Source organism: Carettochelys insculpta, chromosome 32 (genome assembly GCF_033958435.1).
Source record: "Carettochelys insculpta isolate YL-2023 chromosome 32, ASM3395843v1, whole genome shotgun sequence".
NCBI classification, from domain to species: domain Eukaryota; kingdom Metazoa; phylum Chordata; order Testudines; family Carettochelyidae; genus Carettochelys; species Carettochelys insculpta.
The window spans coordinates 12,439,482-12,455,601 of NC_134168.1; the positions used below are offsets into that span (position 1 = coordinate 12,439,482).

General features: G+C 52.7%; 1 protein-coding gene across 1 annotated transcript; it reads right to left on the reverse strand.

Annotated features, from left to right (window-relative positions):
* Window positions 1-14,663: 14,663 nt before the first annotated feature.
* LOC142004975 (olfactory receptor 6B1-like) lies at window positions 14,664-15,623 on the reverse strand. The gene has a single exon (XM_074982649.1). It carries the CDS (start codon window positions 15,621-15,623, stop codon window positions 14,664-14,666), a length of 960 nt encoding a protein of 319 aa, XP_074838750.1.
* Between the last annotated feature and the right edge of the window lie 497 nt (window positions 15,624-16,120).

Below are 16,120 nucleotides of genomic sequence, written 5' to 3' on the forward strand. Positions count from 1 at the left end.
GTACCAAGAAGTTATCCCCAACATTCTCCAAAAACTTCCTGGTTTGTCTGTGTGCTGCTGTATTGGTCTCCCAACAAATGTCTGGATGATAAAAGTCTCCCATGAGAACCATGATGAGAACACACACACCAACACACAGACACAGACACACACGCGCACACACATATATACACACAGACACACACACACACTCCCCCGTGCTCCCAGCACGGCTGAGGGGGCAAGGCCCGGTGGAGGGCGCGACTAAGCGGAGACACACCCACGGCCCTTCCCCCCCCACGTGTCCGTCCCCAGACCAGAGCCTGGCGCGGCGCTTCCCCCACGGCTGCACCGGCGGCTTCGGGAGTTACAGGGCGGCGGGGGGGTGAAACCACGTGGGAGCGGGGGGGAGATTGGGGCTGGGCGAGGGGGAGTTAAGCCGGGGGGCAGATCGGGGCTGGGGGAGGGGGAGTTAAACTGAAGGGAGGTTTGGGGCTTGGGGGGGCGCGGTTTGGGGCTGAGTTCCAGTCCCCAGGGGTCCTCACTCCCAGACCCACTGCCCAGAGCACAGGGCTGGATTCCCACTGACCCCAGGGGCAGCCAGAGCCACCCCTGCTAGGGCCCTGGTCTGGGATGGGCAGAGCAGGGAGGGCCCCATTCCAGCGCTCTGCACGGACGTCCCAGAGCAGGAGGGGTCTGCCCCGGGGACGCAGCCTGCACTGCACACACACACACACACACACACACACACACACACACACACTGGGGGCACATTAATATAGAGAGGGACTGTGGGGGGTCAAGCCACATAGGAGCCGGGGGGCCGTTTGGGGCATGAGTTCGGGCGGGGGGGTCGGTTTGGGGTGTGAGCTCTGGTGGCGGGGGGGCGGTTTGAGGTGTGAGCGCTGCCCCCGCCCCTAGGAAATCAGCCCTGTGCACACACACATGAGCAGCTTTTGGAGCAAAACCCCCGTGGGGCTCGTCTCAGCTGGGAAACGGGTTCTGCCCACTGAGTTCCTCGCTGTCAGTCTCTCAGGTGCCACCGGACCACTCGCTGCCCCGTCTGAGTCCTTCCGCCCAGCTCGCGGGATGGAGCCGCAGGAGTCAGGAGAATCTGAGCCCAGATCCCCGCCCGGCCCCGAGAGCGGCAGCAGCTCCGCACACATCCCAGGTGCCACCTCAGAGCTGCCCAGGGGATTTGAGCACCTGCTTCCATTTCCTGTTAATAACAGGTGCCCAAACCACCTAGGTCACTTGGACAATATCTGCCTCACTCACTCTTCCCAGACTCAGGGGCGCACAGTGGGGCTTACAGCCACCGGTTCCCTCCCTCTCCAGCATGTGGTGGCAGGGGGGACGTGGGCCTTCATTGCTCTACCCTGTCCAAGGCCAGAGCCCTAGCAGGGGTGGCCCTGGCTGCCCCTGGGCTCGGTGGGAATTCAGCCCTGTGTTCTGGGCAGTGGTTCCGGGAGTGAGGACTCCTGGGTTCTGTTCTCATCTCTGGCAGAGGAGTGGGGTGTAATGGTTAGAGCAGGCGGGAGTGGGAGTCAGAACTCCTGGGCTCTCATCATGGCTCTGAGACTAGAGTCTGAGCATCAGAAAACTGCAGCCATGAGCCCTGGGGGTTGTTCCTGCCCCGACTCTGGGGTGTCTTCTTGGGACAAATGAGTCCTCCTTGTAGGCAAAACAGGTCAAATAATTTACCAGGAAAGCGAATCTCAGAATGATTTTAATTTAGAAAATACAGGTGAAGATGAGGGTGACGATGATACAACTTCCTACAAACCGATTCTCTCAGTGACTTTTGTTTGTTGCAGCCTGAGGCAGTGTTGTTTTCCTCTGGGGAATACGGCAAGAAATTTGGCCTGAGGGACTTGGTCCCAGAAGCCAGTGAATGTAATAAACACACCTGTTTCCTTCAGCACATCCAGCACCAGCAGCAGCTGGGAGATGGAACTGCCCATCCTGAACAAGGTAGGGAAAAGGAGCCTTCAGCCCCCAGCCATCCTCCCACTGCAACCCTCAGTGTTGTGCCCCACTCTGCAACGGGAGCCAAATCACCTCACTGGTTCCTTCATCTGAATTTTCCATATATGTGTGTGGAGAAGCTTAGTGTCTGTCTGTCTGTCTGTCTGAATCTGTCATTCAGAATTTACCAAATGTAGCTACCTTGGGTGAGGCCAAGTGCTGGATTTCAGAGCGTGGGGGTCATTGGCACTAGGTGAAGTTCTGGTCCCCTCATTCCACAGTGCCCAGCAGAGTGACAGATGAGCCCCACACCTCCTCCTACCCCCCCCACGCCTGATTCTTTTTGTAGTGGTGATGTTGGTGTTTTTTCTTCTCACAGCTCTCCTCTTTTCTCCACTCTGCTCCCCAGACTTCCTGCTCTTCCTCATCACCGTTATTACCCACTGAATGTGAGTGTAACTGTTGTTTCGTAAGTTGAACAATAACAGAGAGACGGCCATGTGAGTCGACATCCCATCAACACAAAAAAGCAGTCCAGGAGCACTAATGAATTATTTTGTTAGTCTTTAAAGCGCTACTTTGCTGCTTTTTTGTTTTGTTTCGTAAGGTGTGTGCTGGTTATGAATTTGAGCACAGTCGGCTGGGTGGGCTCCATCTGATCTCTTCTCATGAGAATATCCTCTCCTGAATACGACCACAGTACATGCTTCAAAGGTGAAGCCCAATAATTTAGAGGGGGTCTCTCAGCTGAATTTATCTGAGGCCTTTTGTTACACAATGCGGCTTTGTTAATTTACTGCATGGTCTCCTGTTTCTAAAGGGACTGTCTGGGTGACCTGAAGAGCACTGAAATTACCACTCAGCTTTCAATGACAAGAATCTCCCTGGACCTTATTCTCAGTGGTGAGTAAATCGTAGAATGCCAGGGCTGGAAGAGACCTCAGGAAGTCATTGAGTCCAGCCCCCTGCCTAAAGCAGGATCACCCCCAACTAAATCATCCCAGCCAGGACTTTGTCAACCTGGGATTTAACAACTTGAAGGGATGGAGGTTCCACCACCTCTCTAGGTAACTTATTCTAGTGTTTCACCCCCCCACCCCCGTGAAATAGTTTTTCCTAATATCCAACCTATACTTCCCCCACTGTAACTTAAGACCATTGCTCCTTGTTCTGCCGTCTGTCACTTCTGAGATAAACCTCTCTCCATCCTCTTTAGAGCCCCCCTTCAGGAAGTTGAAGGTTGCTATCAAATCCCCAGTTCGCTCTTCTCTTCTGTAAACTAAATAATCCCAAATAATGAAGTAATTCCATTTCTTTAGAGCCTGTCCAGATGTCAACCAAGAAATAGACGTAAACCAAAATCCATTCTGGAAAAAGAAATTCATCAATATGGATGTTTTCCATGAGTAATTATGGATGCTGATGGCCGTTTTGTGTTGGACATTTGAGTTCCTACGGGCTCTTCTGAACTATAATTTGGGATTTTGCTCCTTCAACATTTCATATTGATTCAGGGTGAAAACACACACTGGCATTTCCCATGGGATGGAAATTCCATTTCCCGGCCAGCTCTGCATCTAGTGCGCAGGAAAGTCCTTTGTATTGTCAGTGGAGGTTCCCCAAAGAAGCTCTTAAGAGAGACACAAGAATTCTCACCGCTTCTGTATGTTTAGAAAATATCACTCACAGCTGTTTGAAAAGGTTCTGTGATGTGCACTGGGCGTAGCTCAGCCCCACCCTTTCCTTTGGTCCTGTGATTTCGTGTTGTCTCTTTGTTCTCTTGGAGAGCGTGTGTCATTGAGAGTCAGAAGAACACAGTCTCCAGTTCTGGGCGTTCCCACTGAGTGTGTCTATTCTGTCACTCTGGTTCCCACTTACGAGCTCACTGTTATTTGCTGCAGTCCTGTGAGAGCCCCATAGTGAGGCAGTTCAGGCAGGCAAAATCTTTTATTGTGTCTCATTTTTAATTCACCTCTGTCACTTCACGGTCACACCTGCGATTATGAAATTTCTTGTCAACAAATGATCCTGAAGTAAAACATCTGCAGGAAATGTCTCCTGTGTCACAGGATCTTTCTTGCATATTTCCTTGTTAACATCACAGAACAAACCCCACGACTGATGTAACTTGTAGACCTATAGAACTCCAGAACTGGAAGGGGCCTTGAGAGGTCCTTGTGTCTTGTCCCCTGCACTGGACAGAACATCCCTGGTACATGTCTGTCTAACCTGCTCTGAAACATCTCCAGAGATGGAGATTCCACAGCCCCTTCAGGTAATTTATTCCAGCGTTTAACCATCTGGACAGTGGAGAAGTTTTTCCGAATGTCCAGCCTAAACCTCCCTTGGTGCAGTTTCAGCCCATTACTTCTTGTCCTCAGTTCAGCTCCTTTTACACCCCTGGCGTTGTTACGATTTACACCACGAAAGGAGTTGGCCTTAGGTCTTGTCTCTTATGTGGACACAAACCAATGTATTGCAGAACTGGCTGTGAGGGAGGCAGGAATGATTTGGGTCGTTCACTAACACTGAAGGAAGAATAACGCTGTGCAGAGCAGAAAGGCCAAAGTCCCCCACTGCTTTCAGATTCCAGGGGGCTTCTCCATCGGAAAACGGTTTCCAGCGTGTTTCGGCTCCCCAGTGTCCGTTTGCTGGTGTGAGGTGTCACCGCAGGGGAATCCGGGCACTGGTGTGATTAGTCGTATCATTAACATACGAGTGAGAGGAGAATGTGCCCTCGTCTGAGAAATCGTATTCAGGAACTCGGCTGCGGTGACACTTTCACCCCCAGACTCTGCACTGACCCTCACACCGCACCCTCCGTCTGGCACCCTCCATCCCCTGCCCTGAGCTGCCCCAACCCTCCCGGACCCTGCACATACTCCATCACACCCTGGCAACGACCCCCCCATCCAAACACCGGCCCTAATGCCCCCCAAACCCTCTGTCCTGAGCCCCCTCCCCTCATTCCATCCCCCTCCACCTTTGCCCTGAGGCCCCCCCACAGCAAACTCTGCTGTGACATCTGCACCTCCAGCTCCTGCCCTCACCCCAGACCCTCCCACCCCCCAAACCCTCAGCCCTGTCCCATCCCTGCTGTCATAGGCCCTTCCCTGTCAATTATCATCTCCCTGATGTACAACCACCCAGCACCTCCCAGCCCCTGCCCTGTGTCCCCCCAGCTCCTCTGACTTCTGCACCCCCATCTCCTGCTCTTCACCACCACGCACAACGAGGCCTCCTCCACAGCCCCCTGCCGTCACTGCAGCACCCTCTGCCGCCTGCGCTGGCCTCCCAACCCTCCCAGCTCCCCCTCCTCCTCCACCACCCACCTCTTCCCCTCCCACCTCCTGCTCCCCAAGGCTCCCTCCCCCACAGCCTTGTTTAGGGCTTGTTTAGTTTGGAAAAGAGAAGATTGAAGGGTGACATGGTAGCAGTTTTCAGGTATCTTAAAGGGTGTCATAAGGCAGAGGGAGGGAACTTGTTCTTCCTTCCCTCTGAGGATAGAACAAGAGGCAATGGACTGAAATTGCAGCAGGGGAGGTTCAGGTTGGACATGAGGAAAAAGTTCCTAACTGTCAGGGTGATCAAACTCTGGAACGAATTGCCAAGGGAGGTGGTAGAATCTCCATCACTGGAGATATTTAAGAAGAGGTTAGATAGGTGGCTTTCAGGGATGGTCTAGAAAGTGCTTGGTCCTGCCATGAGGGCAGGGGGCTGGACTCGAAGGCCTCTCGAGGTACCTTCCAGTCCTACTCTTCTATGATTCTATGATTCAGCCACCTGCCTCCACCTCCACTGACATATCTTACACAGCCCGTGGGTTGGGGGTGGCCATACAAGAGTACCTCAAACACATAGTCGTTACCTTCAGCCCTGGGCTGCACCAGGGGGATCTACAGCAATGGGCAAAGCCGACCGCACCATTCCTTCTCACCACGCCTTTCAGACCAGCGAGACAGCAGAGATGCAGAGCAGGAAACGCACTTTCCCACTGGAAGTGACACAACTTACACAGCGCCACATTCACTGAGGGAATTAGACCCCCGTCAGGTCCAGCTCCATCCCATTCACACAGAACGTTCCAATCGAGAGCTGTTGGAAATGCAACAAACACAACATAGACTGGAAACACAGAGACAGAGACAAGTGGCTCTTCCATCAGACGGAAGAGAACAATGAACAGCTTGTTCGAACGACAATGAGGAGGCCAGAGAAACCTGACTTCAAAGAGCCAGAACCAGACAGTCAACCCCTTGAGCACACGAACCAAATGTCCCTGACTCTGCTTAAAGCCCTGAGCAAGGCCGGGTCAGTCGCTGTTATTTACAGAGAAATTTCAGCAGGTGTTAGTCAGAAGGGTCCCAACAGGAAGGAAACCAGGACAAATGATTTAATTTGCAGTCACATTTCTGATGTGCATCAGACCGGGTCTCTTTGTCCCCCTACAGATGAGCTCTTCCAAGAGCGACGCTGGAGGGAACCAGACCATCTCCGATGTGTTCATCCTGGTGGGGTTCTCGTACCTGAAGAAGCTGCAGATCCTTTTGTTTGTGGTACTTTTGTTCATCTACCTGCTCATCCTGATGGGGAACCTGCTCGTTATCCTGCTGATAAAGCTGAACCCCTCTCTCCACACCCCCATGTATTTCTTCCTGGTGAACCTGTCTTTCGTGGAAATCTGCCTCACCAGCAGTGTGGTCCCTCAGCTGCTGGCTCACCTCCTGGTGGAGGAAAAGACCATCTCCATTGCAGCTTGTGCAGCGGGGTTGTACGTCAATGCCATCATGGGCCTCACACAAGGCTGCCTCCTCACAGCCATGGCCTACGACCGCTACGTGGCCATATGTCATCCCCTGCACTACACAACCATCATGAGTGGCCGGGTGTGTGCTCTGCTCGTGGGGGCTGCATGGGCTGTTGGCATCTCGGTGGATGTTCCTGTGACCATGTGGTTCTTCAGCCTGCCCTTGTGTGGCTCCAACCGCATCCCCCACTTCTTCTGTGACTTCCCACCACTGCTGAATATGGCATGTGCCGACACGTCGCAGATTAAGGCTGTAGGTCCCATGCTGACAGTTATGTTCACCCTGTGCCCTTTCCTGTTGATACTCCTGTCCTACGTCCGCATTATCTCTACCATCCTCAAGCTGCCATCGGCGGAGGGAAGGCGTAAAGCCTTCTCCACCTGCTCCTCCCACCTCACGGTGGTGACTGTGTCCTATGTTATGGCCATTATCACCTACCTGGTACCCAAGTCTGGCTCCACTACAAAGAGTGACCTCTTGATTTCCCTATTGAACACGATCGTCTCTCCACTGTTGAACCCCATAATTTACACTCTGAGGAACAAAGAGGTGAAAGGAGCCTTGAGAAAAACTGTACAGAAGAGCAGCTTTTCTCACCACTGGAGAAATTAGAGACTGAGCAGTCAAATTAGTCAAAATTGGAGCAGGCGGGAGGCGCAAGTGAAGGGAAATTCATAAACATTTCATTGAATTTCTCACAAAGACTCTGAATTTTTTTGTTCCTTTGAAAGACTTTGTGCTGTCTGGAAAATGGGAAGTGAAACTGTTTTTGCCAAATTACCCCAAAATTTTAAATGTCTAAGTCTTTTTGAAATACTAAAGGCAGAACGGTTTCCCCTGATTTATAATTCATTGAGAAAAAAAATAACAAAGGACTCTGTTTAGTGAAAGTCTGGTCCTGATTCTCAAACTTGAAAATTGGAAATGTCAAAAGAAAATAGAGCATTCAAGGAGAGATATTTCATTGAAGGTTCTCCTCTGTGAACTGCGTCCTTCCCAGGTCAGACTATGAGAAGGAGTTTTCCTTACTACCCCCTTGCTCCTGACGATACCATGTGGGATGCTGACAGGGAGAGATGTGAGGGTGTCCTGGTACTGAGGTCAGAAGGAGGGAAGAAGGGGCTAGTTGTACCGCCAGGCCTACCGGATATATATTGGAAGCAAGAGGAAGACCAAGCACAGGGTAGGCCCATAGTTCAGTGAGGAGGGAGGAACAATATCAAGAAATTTGGAAATGGCAGAGCTGCTGAATGACTTGATTATTTTGGTCTTCACCAAGAAGTCCGATGGAGAAATGGCTGACATGGTGAAAGCTCATTGGGAGGGGGCAGGTTTAGAAGATTAAATTAAAAAAAAAAGGTAAAAATGACCTAGAAATGTTCGATGTCTGCAAGTCACGAGGACCTGATGAAATGCCTCCTAGAATACTGGCGGAGCGGAAAGGGGAGGTATCTGAGCCTTTAGTTATCACCTTTGAAAGTCTTGGAAGTTGGGAGAGATTCCAGGAGACTGGAAAAGGGCAAATAAAGTGCCCATCTCTACAAAGGGAAATAAGAACAACTCAGGAAGTTACAGACCAGTCAGTTTAACTTCTGTGCCAGGAAAGATAATGGAGCAAGTCATTAAGGAATTAATCTGGAAACATCTAGAAGAAAATAAGGGGCTGGGTAACAGCCGGCTTGGATTTGGAGAGAAGAAATCATGTCCAACCAATCGGACGGCTTTCTGTGACAGGATAACAAGCCTTGTGGGTAAGGGAGAAGGGGTGGATGTGGTGTACCTGTGTTTTAGGAAGGCATTGGATATTGTCTAGCATGATCTTATCAATATACTCGGCAAACACAACTGAGATGGGGCTGCTGTAAGGTGGGTGCATAACTGGCTGTTCAGCCGTTCTCAGAGAGTCATTATTGATGGGTCACAGCCCTGCTGGAAGGGCAGAACAAGGGGGGCTCTGCAGGGGTCTGTTTGGGGACAGGCTCTGTTCAGTATCTTCGGCGATGTGGATCTGGGCATGGAGAGTGCGCTGCTTACGTCTGTAGGTGATACCAAGCTGGGAGGGAGAACAGGGTCGTAACTCAGAATGATCTGGGCACACTGGAGAAACGGCCTGAGGTCAATGGGGTGAAGCTGAATAAGGCCAAGTGCAAAGTGCTCCCCTGAGGAAGGCCCAATCCGTGTCACACCCAGCCGGGGAAGTGGCTGTCGAGGGAGGAGTCCTGCAGAAAGGGATCTGGGCTCAGAGCGGAGCACAAGCTCCACAGGAGTCACAAGGGTGAGACTGTTGCCAGAAGCGCCAACCTGCTTGTGGGCGGCACTGCCGGGTGTTGGGAGCCAGCCAGGAGCAGCAATTCCTTCCCCCCGCTCTGCGCTGAGCAGCCTCCGTGGGGCTGGTGCCCAGGGCTGGCCCCACATTTGCAGAAGGCTGTGGAGAAGGGGGAGCAGGTGCGGAGAAGAGCCCAAGGCTGGTGGAAGGTGCAGAGAACATGAGCTGTGGGGGAGCCGGCCAGACCTGGGCTCCTTTCGCTCAGAAAAGAGAAAGCTCCCAGGGCCAGGGGAGCGGGTCTCAAGCAGAGAGCTGCAAGGAAGAGGGGTAATTGTGGTGCCCCCCAGCCCCTCCCACTCCCCACTGCCCCCCTCTCCCCACCCAGCCCGTCCTGTAGCAGGGAGTCCCACAGGCTCTGGGGTGTCCTGATGGCAGAGATGGGTCCTGATCCTGCCCTGGGGCTTAGGCAGGGGCTGATCCTGCCCTGGGGCTGAGCAGGGGCTGATCCTGCCCGCCGTGGGGAGAAGGGCCACGCCAGCCCAGCCGGGCAGGGGCACCTCTGTGCCAGGACTGGAGCTGTGCCCTGGCTGTGGAAGCTATTTCTGTCACCGGTGTGTAGAGCGGCAACGACCCTTGGGCTGGGGGCCAAGTGAGGGGTGTGATGAAAGCTGGAGATGCCCTGAAGCTGTGTGTGACTTGTGTGTCGGTGCCGTGGTCATGTGAGGAGTTACACACATTGGCTCTGTAGCTGTGTTAGAAATGTCTGAGTGCTGAGAGTCACCCTAGGGGGTGTGACACACACACACACACACACACACACACACACACAAACACCAGGCTGCTGGGCTAGACACCAGGCTCAGGCGTCGAATACACATCTCAGGGAAGTGGCACTTGTCGTCCACACCAGCCCAATGGGTCAGGTGGCCTGGGCTGAGCAATGGGGTTGAAATCGGATGATCAGACGTCCATCCCAGCTGTCGGAGAGACAGGCGAGGAGCCGTTGGGGATGTGAATATTCGCTGGGGCCAGCTCAGTCCCTGCCTCAGCCCCAGGGCAGGATCAGCCTCCGTCTTAGCACCTGGGGCAGGTTCTTCTCCCTCCTCAGACACCTGGGGCCAGGAGACCGTAGATGGGAGGGACCAGCTGACACCTCTGTCCCTCGGGCTCCTCGCAGGGGCTGCTGCTGTCCTGCGCCCGGATCGTCCTCCCCTCCATCGGCCACTTTGCCCCAAGAAAGCGGAGCTGGACGGGGACTCTGGGCCGGGGAGAGGTACGTGCTGCCGGTGTGGGGAACGCAGAGGGGGCCAGACCCTGCCGGCTGCCCTGGGAACTCGGCCCAGCACAGACCTGTGTGCGATGGATCGTACTGTGGTTAAGGTCTGCGGCTGAGTGACAGGACAGCGGCTTCCAGCCCAGCCCTGCCCTGCCGTGACTCGCTGGGTGACCTTGGCTGCGGCCCTGCCCCAGGTCTGGGCCTGTTTCCCCATCTGTCTCCCCGGGAGGTTACGGCTGGGAGATTCCATCCGGAGAGAGGAAAACAGAGGTGAGGTTCAGCCCTTGTCCTCAGGCAATGGCCCCACCCTGCCATTCACCAGCCATGGAGTCTTTCTCACCCCGATGCTGCAGCGCACGGCGGCGTTGCTGGGTGCTGTTATATAGCGCCTCTGCCCCACCCCAGAAGTGGCTGCATTTCTGCACTGGGGCAGTGACTCCGGGGCTGCACTGCAGTGCGCTGTCAGGCAACTGTCACATCCCACCCCAGAGGTGGCTGCACTGTAATGCGGGGTGGAGCAATTTGATTTCCACCACTTGGCGGGGGAGGGGCAGTTGGTGCTGAATGGGGCTGGGTGGCCGGCGTGGGGAGACACCACACTGCCTTGTGGAAGTTCAGCAGAGTAACGAGACGGGGACCGTCCTGGCAGATGCCCACTCGGACTTGGAGGGGCTGAGTTGGGACGAGCCCCTTGCAGGCCCTGGCCTGGCCTGGCCTCGCCACCCTGTACAGAGCCCAACCAGCCCAGCCCCGTGCTGCCCGAGCCAGACAAGGAGCTGTGAACGCCCCCTTCCACCTCTCTCACCCTGCCAGCGACGGAGGGAAGGGTTTGCAGGAGGGCTGGGAGCCACTGGCCAGGACCCCGGCTTTCCCTGCCCATTGACTTCCCTTACTGCCGACGCCAGGAGTGCAGAGAATTACCCCACGCGGCTCACCCGTCCCCCAGCCCCTGCTCCAGGTGTCTCGTCTCCCTCCGCTTTGGGAGACCCAGACGGACCCTATCAGACTGTCCCTGGCTGTCCCTGGGGGGCTGGAAGCCTTGTGCCTGATCACTGTCCAGAGCCCCTCACACCCCACAGCTCCAGACGCCTGCAGCAGCAGACGTCCCGTTATAGAGTATCGGGGAGGTCCAGTTTCATTGATAAGAACATAAGAACGACCATAATGGGTCAGACCAAAGGTCCATCCAGCCCAATAGCCTGTCTGCCAACCGTGGCCAGTGCCAGGTGCCCCAGATGGGGGGACAGAAGACAATGATCAAGCGATTTGTCTCCTGCCATCTGTCTCCAGCCTCTGACAATCAGAGGCCAGGGACACCATTCCTACCCTTGGCTAATGATAGCCTCTTATGGACCTAACCTCCAGGAATTTATCTCGCTCTTTCTTAAATTCTGTTACAGTCCCAGCCTGCACAGTCTGCTCTGACCAGGAGTTCCACAGGTTAACTGTGCCCTGAGTGAAGAAGAACTTTCTTTTCTTAGTTTTAAACCTGCTACCCATTAATTCCATTTGGTGTTATCTAGTTCTTGTATTATGGGCACAAGTGAATAACTTCTCCTTATTCACCCTCTCCACACCTGTCCTAATTTTATAGGCCTCTCTCATGTCCCCCACTCAGACTCCTCTTTCCTAAACTGAAAAGTTCCAGTCTCTTTAGCCTCTCCTCAGATGGGACCTGTTTCAAACCACTAATCATTTAATTGCCCTTTTCTGAACCTTTCCCAGTGCCAGGAGATCTTTTTTGAGGTGAGGAGACCACCTCTGAACACACTATTCGAGACGTGGGTGGACCATAGATGTATGTAGGGGCAGTAAGATACTCCTTGTCTTATTTTCTACCCCTTTTCTAATAATACCTAACACCCTATTTGCCTTTTTGACGGCCTCTGCACAGTGTGGATGTTTTCAAGGAACTGTCCACGATAACTCCCAGATCTCTTCCCTGATTAGTCATAGCTAAATTAGCCCCCATCGTATTGTGGGTACAGCTGGGGTTATTTTTTGCAGTGTGCGTTACCTTCCCCTTATCCACAGGAAATTTCATTTACCGTTTTGTTGCCCAATCACTCAGTTTGATGAGATCTTTTTGAAGGTCTTCACAGTCGGCCTTTGTCTTGACGATCTTGAACGGTTTCGTGTCCTCTGCACACTGAGCCACCTCACTGCTCACCCCCTTCTCCAGACCATTTATGAGTGAATTGAACAGGATTGGTCCTAGGACTGACCCTTGGGGGACACCACTAGTTACCCCTCTCCATTCGCAAAATTCACCATTTATACCTACCCTTTGTTTCCTGGATTTTAACCAGTTCTCAGTCCAGGAAAGGACCTTCCCTCTTATCCCAGGACAACTTCATTTACACAAGAGCCTTGTCAAAGGCTTTCTGAAAATCTAAGTGTGCTACATCCACTGGGTCTCCCTTGTCTGCATGTTTGTTAATCCCTTCCAAGAACTCTAACACATGAGTAAGACGTGATTTCCCTCTGCAGAAACCAGGTTGACTTTTGCCCATCAAATTATGTTCTTCTACGTGTCTGACAATTTTATTCTTTACTATTGTTTCAACTAATTTGCCCAGAACTGACATTAGACTTACCCATCTAGAATTGCCAGGATCACCTCCAGAGCCCTTTTTAAATATTGGTGTCACATGAGCTGTCTTCCAGTCGTTAAATGTGGAAGCTGATCCAAAGGACAGGTAACAAACTAGCGTTAATAGTTCTTCAATTTAGCATTTGAGTTCTTTCAGAACTCTTGGATGAACGCCATCCTGTCCTGGTGATTTGTTAATATTAAGATCATCTATTTGTTCCAAAACCTCCTCTAATAACACTTCAATGCCAGACAGTTCCTCAATTTTATTTCCCACAAAAAATGGTGCAGGTCTGGGAATCTCCCCAACATCCTCAGCCGTGAAGACCGACTCAGAGAAATCATTTAGTCTGTCCACAATGGCTTCAGCGTCCTTGATTGCTCCTTTTGTATTTGTATCGTCTGGGGGACCCACTGGTTTTTTAGCAGGCTTCCTGATTCTAATGTATTTAAAAAACATTGTGTTATTACTTTTTGAGTTTTGGGCGAGCTGTTCCTCAAAATCTTCTTTGCCTTTTCTTATTTCACTTTTACACTTAACTTGGCCATATTTATGTTCCCTTCTATTTACCTCACTAGGATTTGCCTTCCGCTTTTTGAAAGATGCCTTTTTATTCCCCACTGCTTGTTTTACATGAGTGTTAACCCCTGGTGGCTCTTTTTTCAGTCTTTTAGTATGTTTTTTAATTTGGGGTCTACAGTTAAGTTGCCCCGTGTTGTGGCAGAGACTCGGTGGCAGCGTCCCATGCCCAGTTCCCTGCTCCCGCCCCCACCCCCCACCGCATGGGGGAGAAGGGGTTGGGCTTCAACTTGCGAGGGAGGCTGTGAGGTTTTGGGCCTTTGCAATGAGGAACCGCTCTGCCAGGAGCTAATATTTTGGATTTTGTACACAATCTGCAAAATACCTTTAGAGCCTCTTTAACCCTCCTGCAACAGAACTTGCAGCATGCTCCGCCAGAGCAGAAGGCCTGGTGTGATAAACACTCCAGAGGATGGTCCTTCAGCGTAGATGAGCAAGTCATGGTCCTGAAGGCTACACAGGCCAATACAATGGAAGCATCCTGGGACAGACTGTTCACCTTCCAAGAGTGCCGAGGTGCAGTTAATTACCTCATAGCCATCCACACTCTGACCTTAAGCCGAAGGTGTAGCAGGGTAATTCTCTAAAGGCCTTTTATTCCCAAGAATTCAAGGTTCTTCAGCTTACTGCCCAATCGGAAGATGCTGAGTGGCCTGAAGGAGCCTGCTACAAGGGGAAAGGCCAGGGCAGAGCAGGAGAGGTAATCCTCTCCATGAGCCTTGGCCATTAATGCTTCCATAACACAAGTTATGCTCACCCAGTCAGAGACCAACCCCACCAAATGGCTCCTTCAGCCAAAGCTGCTGTAGAAATCAAGGACACGTTCGAGATGGTTGTAATTCACCCCTCTGAAAGTGCACGGGCCTGTGTGGGGGGCCCAGTTCTCAAACCAAATGGAGAAATGTGCTTTGGCGTGGACCACCATGAGTTAAATGCTGTAACTCATCCAAATTCCAAGCATGGATCAACTTTCGGAGAAACTGGGACACACCCATTTCATTTCCATCTCAGATTTAACCTAGAGATAATGGCAAGTACCTCTGGATGAGTCAGCCAAGGAGAGGTCCAGCCTTGAGTGCACATGGTGGGTTGCACGAGTTTCAGGTTCCCCCTTTCAGGCTATGCAATGCCCTTGACACCTTCCAATGACTTATAGATAATGTGCTCGCTGGATCTGACGAATCTACAGTAGCCTAGTGGTCACTGCTGGAGACCTTGGGGTCAGCACTCTTGACACCCAGCATCCTTCTTAATGCCCCCTTCACCTCCTGGTTCCTCAGGCAGTAAATGAAGGGGTTCAACATGGGGGTGGCAATGGTGTACACCACGGACACGAGCTTGTTGAGGTCGAAAGACTGGATCCTCTGGGGCCGGGCGTACATGAAGAAGGCGGCTGAGAAGAAGATGATGACCACAGTGAGGTGGGAGGCGCAGGTGGAGAAGGCCTTCCTCCTGCCCTGGGCGGTGGGGATGCGCAGGATGGTGCCGATGATGCACATGTAGGAGGTGACAGTGATGGAGAGGGGGATGAGGAGGACGACCAAGGCAAAGACAAAGTCCACCTTCTCTACCACTGTCATGTCAGAGCAGGAGAGGTTGAGCAATGGGGAGATGTCGCAGAAGAAGTGGTTGATGACGTTGGGGCCACAGTACGACAGCTGGGCGATGAAGAAGATGTTCAGTGTGGACATGAGGAAGCCGGTCAGCCAGGAGCCCACCGCCAGCTGCAGGCACAGCCGGTGGCTCATGATGGTTGGGTATCGAAGAGGGATACAGATGGCCACATAGCGGTCATAGGCCATGACAGCTAAGAGGGCACATTCAGTGCCCGCCAGGGCAAGGAAGAAGTAGAGCTGGACCATGCAGCCCAGGAAGGAGATGCTCTTATTCACCACCAGGAAATTCACCAGCAGCTTTGGGACGGTGACCGAGATGTACCAAGCCTCCAGGAAGGAGAGGTGACTGAGGAAGAAGTACATGGGCTTGTGGAGATGGAGGTTGGTCCAGATCAGGGTGATGATGACCATGTTCTGCAGGAGGGTCAGCAGGTACATGGTGAGGAACACCACAAAGAGCAGCACCTGCAGCTCCAGGATGGTTGGGAATCCCACAAGGATGAAGTCCCGCACTCGGGTGTGGTTCTCCTGCTCCATCGTGAGCCCGGGGGTCTGCGAAGAAAGAAAGAAAGAAAGAAAGACAGAAGTCAGACATCCATTGCAAGAGATCTTTTTTACCACACCTCTCAACTTTGATATCTTTATTATTAGATTGCATCCCACGGAGGCCGAAAGCCTCAATGTTGTGGGGGAAATAAGTTTAAATACCTACATGAGAAACAGGTCTCTAATAATGGGCTCTGTGATGTAGCCAACAAAGCCCAACACCCTCGTCCAGCACCCGAACGAGGAGATATAGTGGACGAGGGGAGGTGAGGGGAGGTCAGGGAGGTCTGTCCCCCAGGCTGCCTGGAGGGGGGGACACTCCTGTAGGGCTCCCCCACAGGGCTGCTGGGTTCCCCCTGCCCTGGCTGAGGTCCCAGGCTGCAGGGTTGCTGGCAGGGCTCCCAGCTGGGGCTGGGCTCCCCACAGTAACGCTCCCCAACCCCAGCCAGGCTCCCAGCAGTGGGTCTCCCTGACCTGGCTGCCCGCCC

Coding starts and splice junctions, on each gene's coding strand:
- LOC142004975 (XM_074982649.1), bottom strand. CDS start 15,623: ATGGAGCAGGAGAACCACACCCGAGTGCGGGACTTCATCCTTGTGGGA.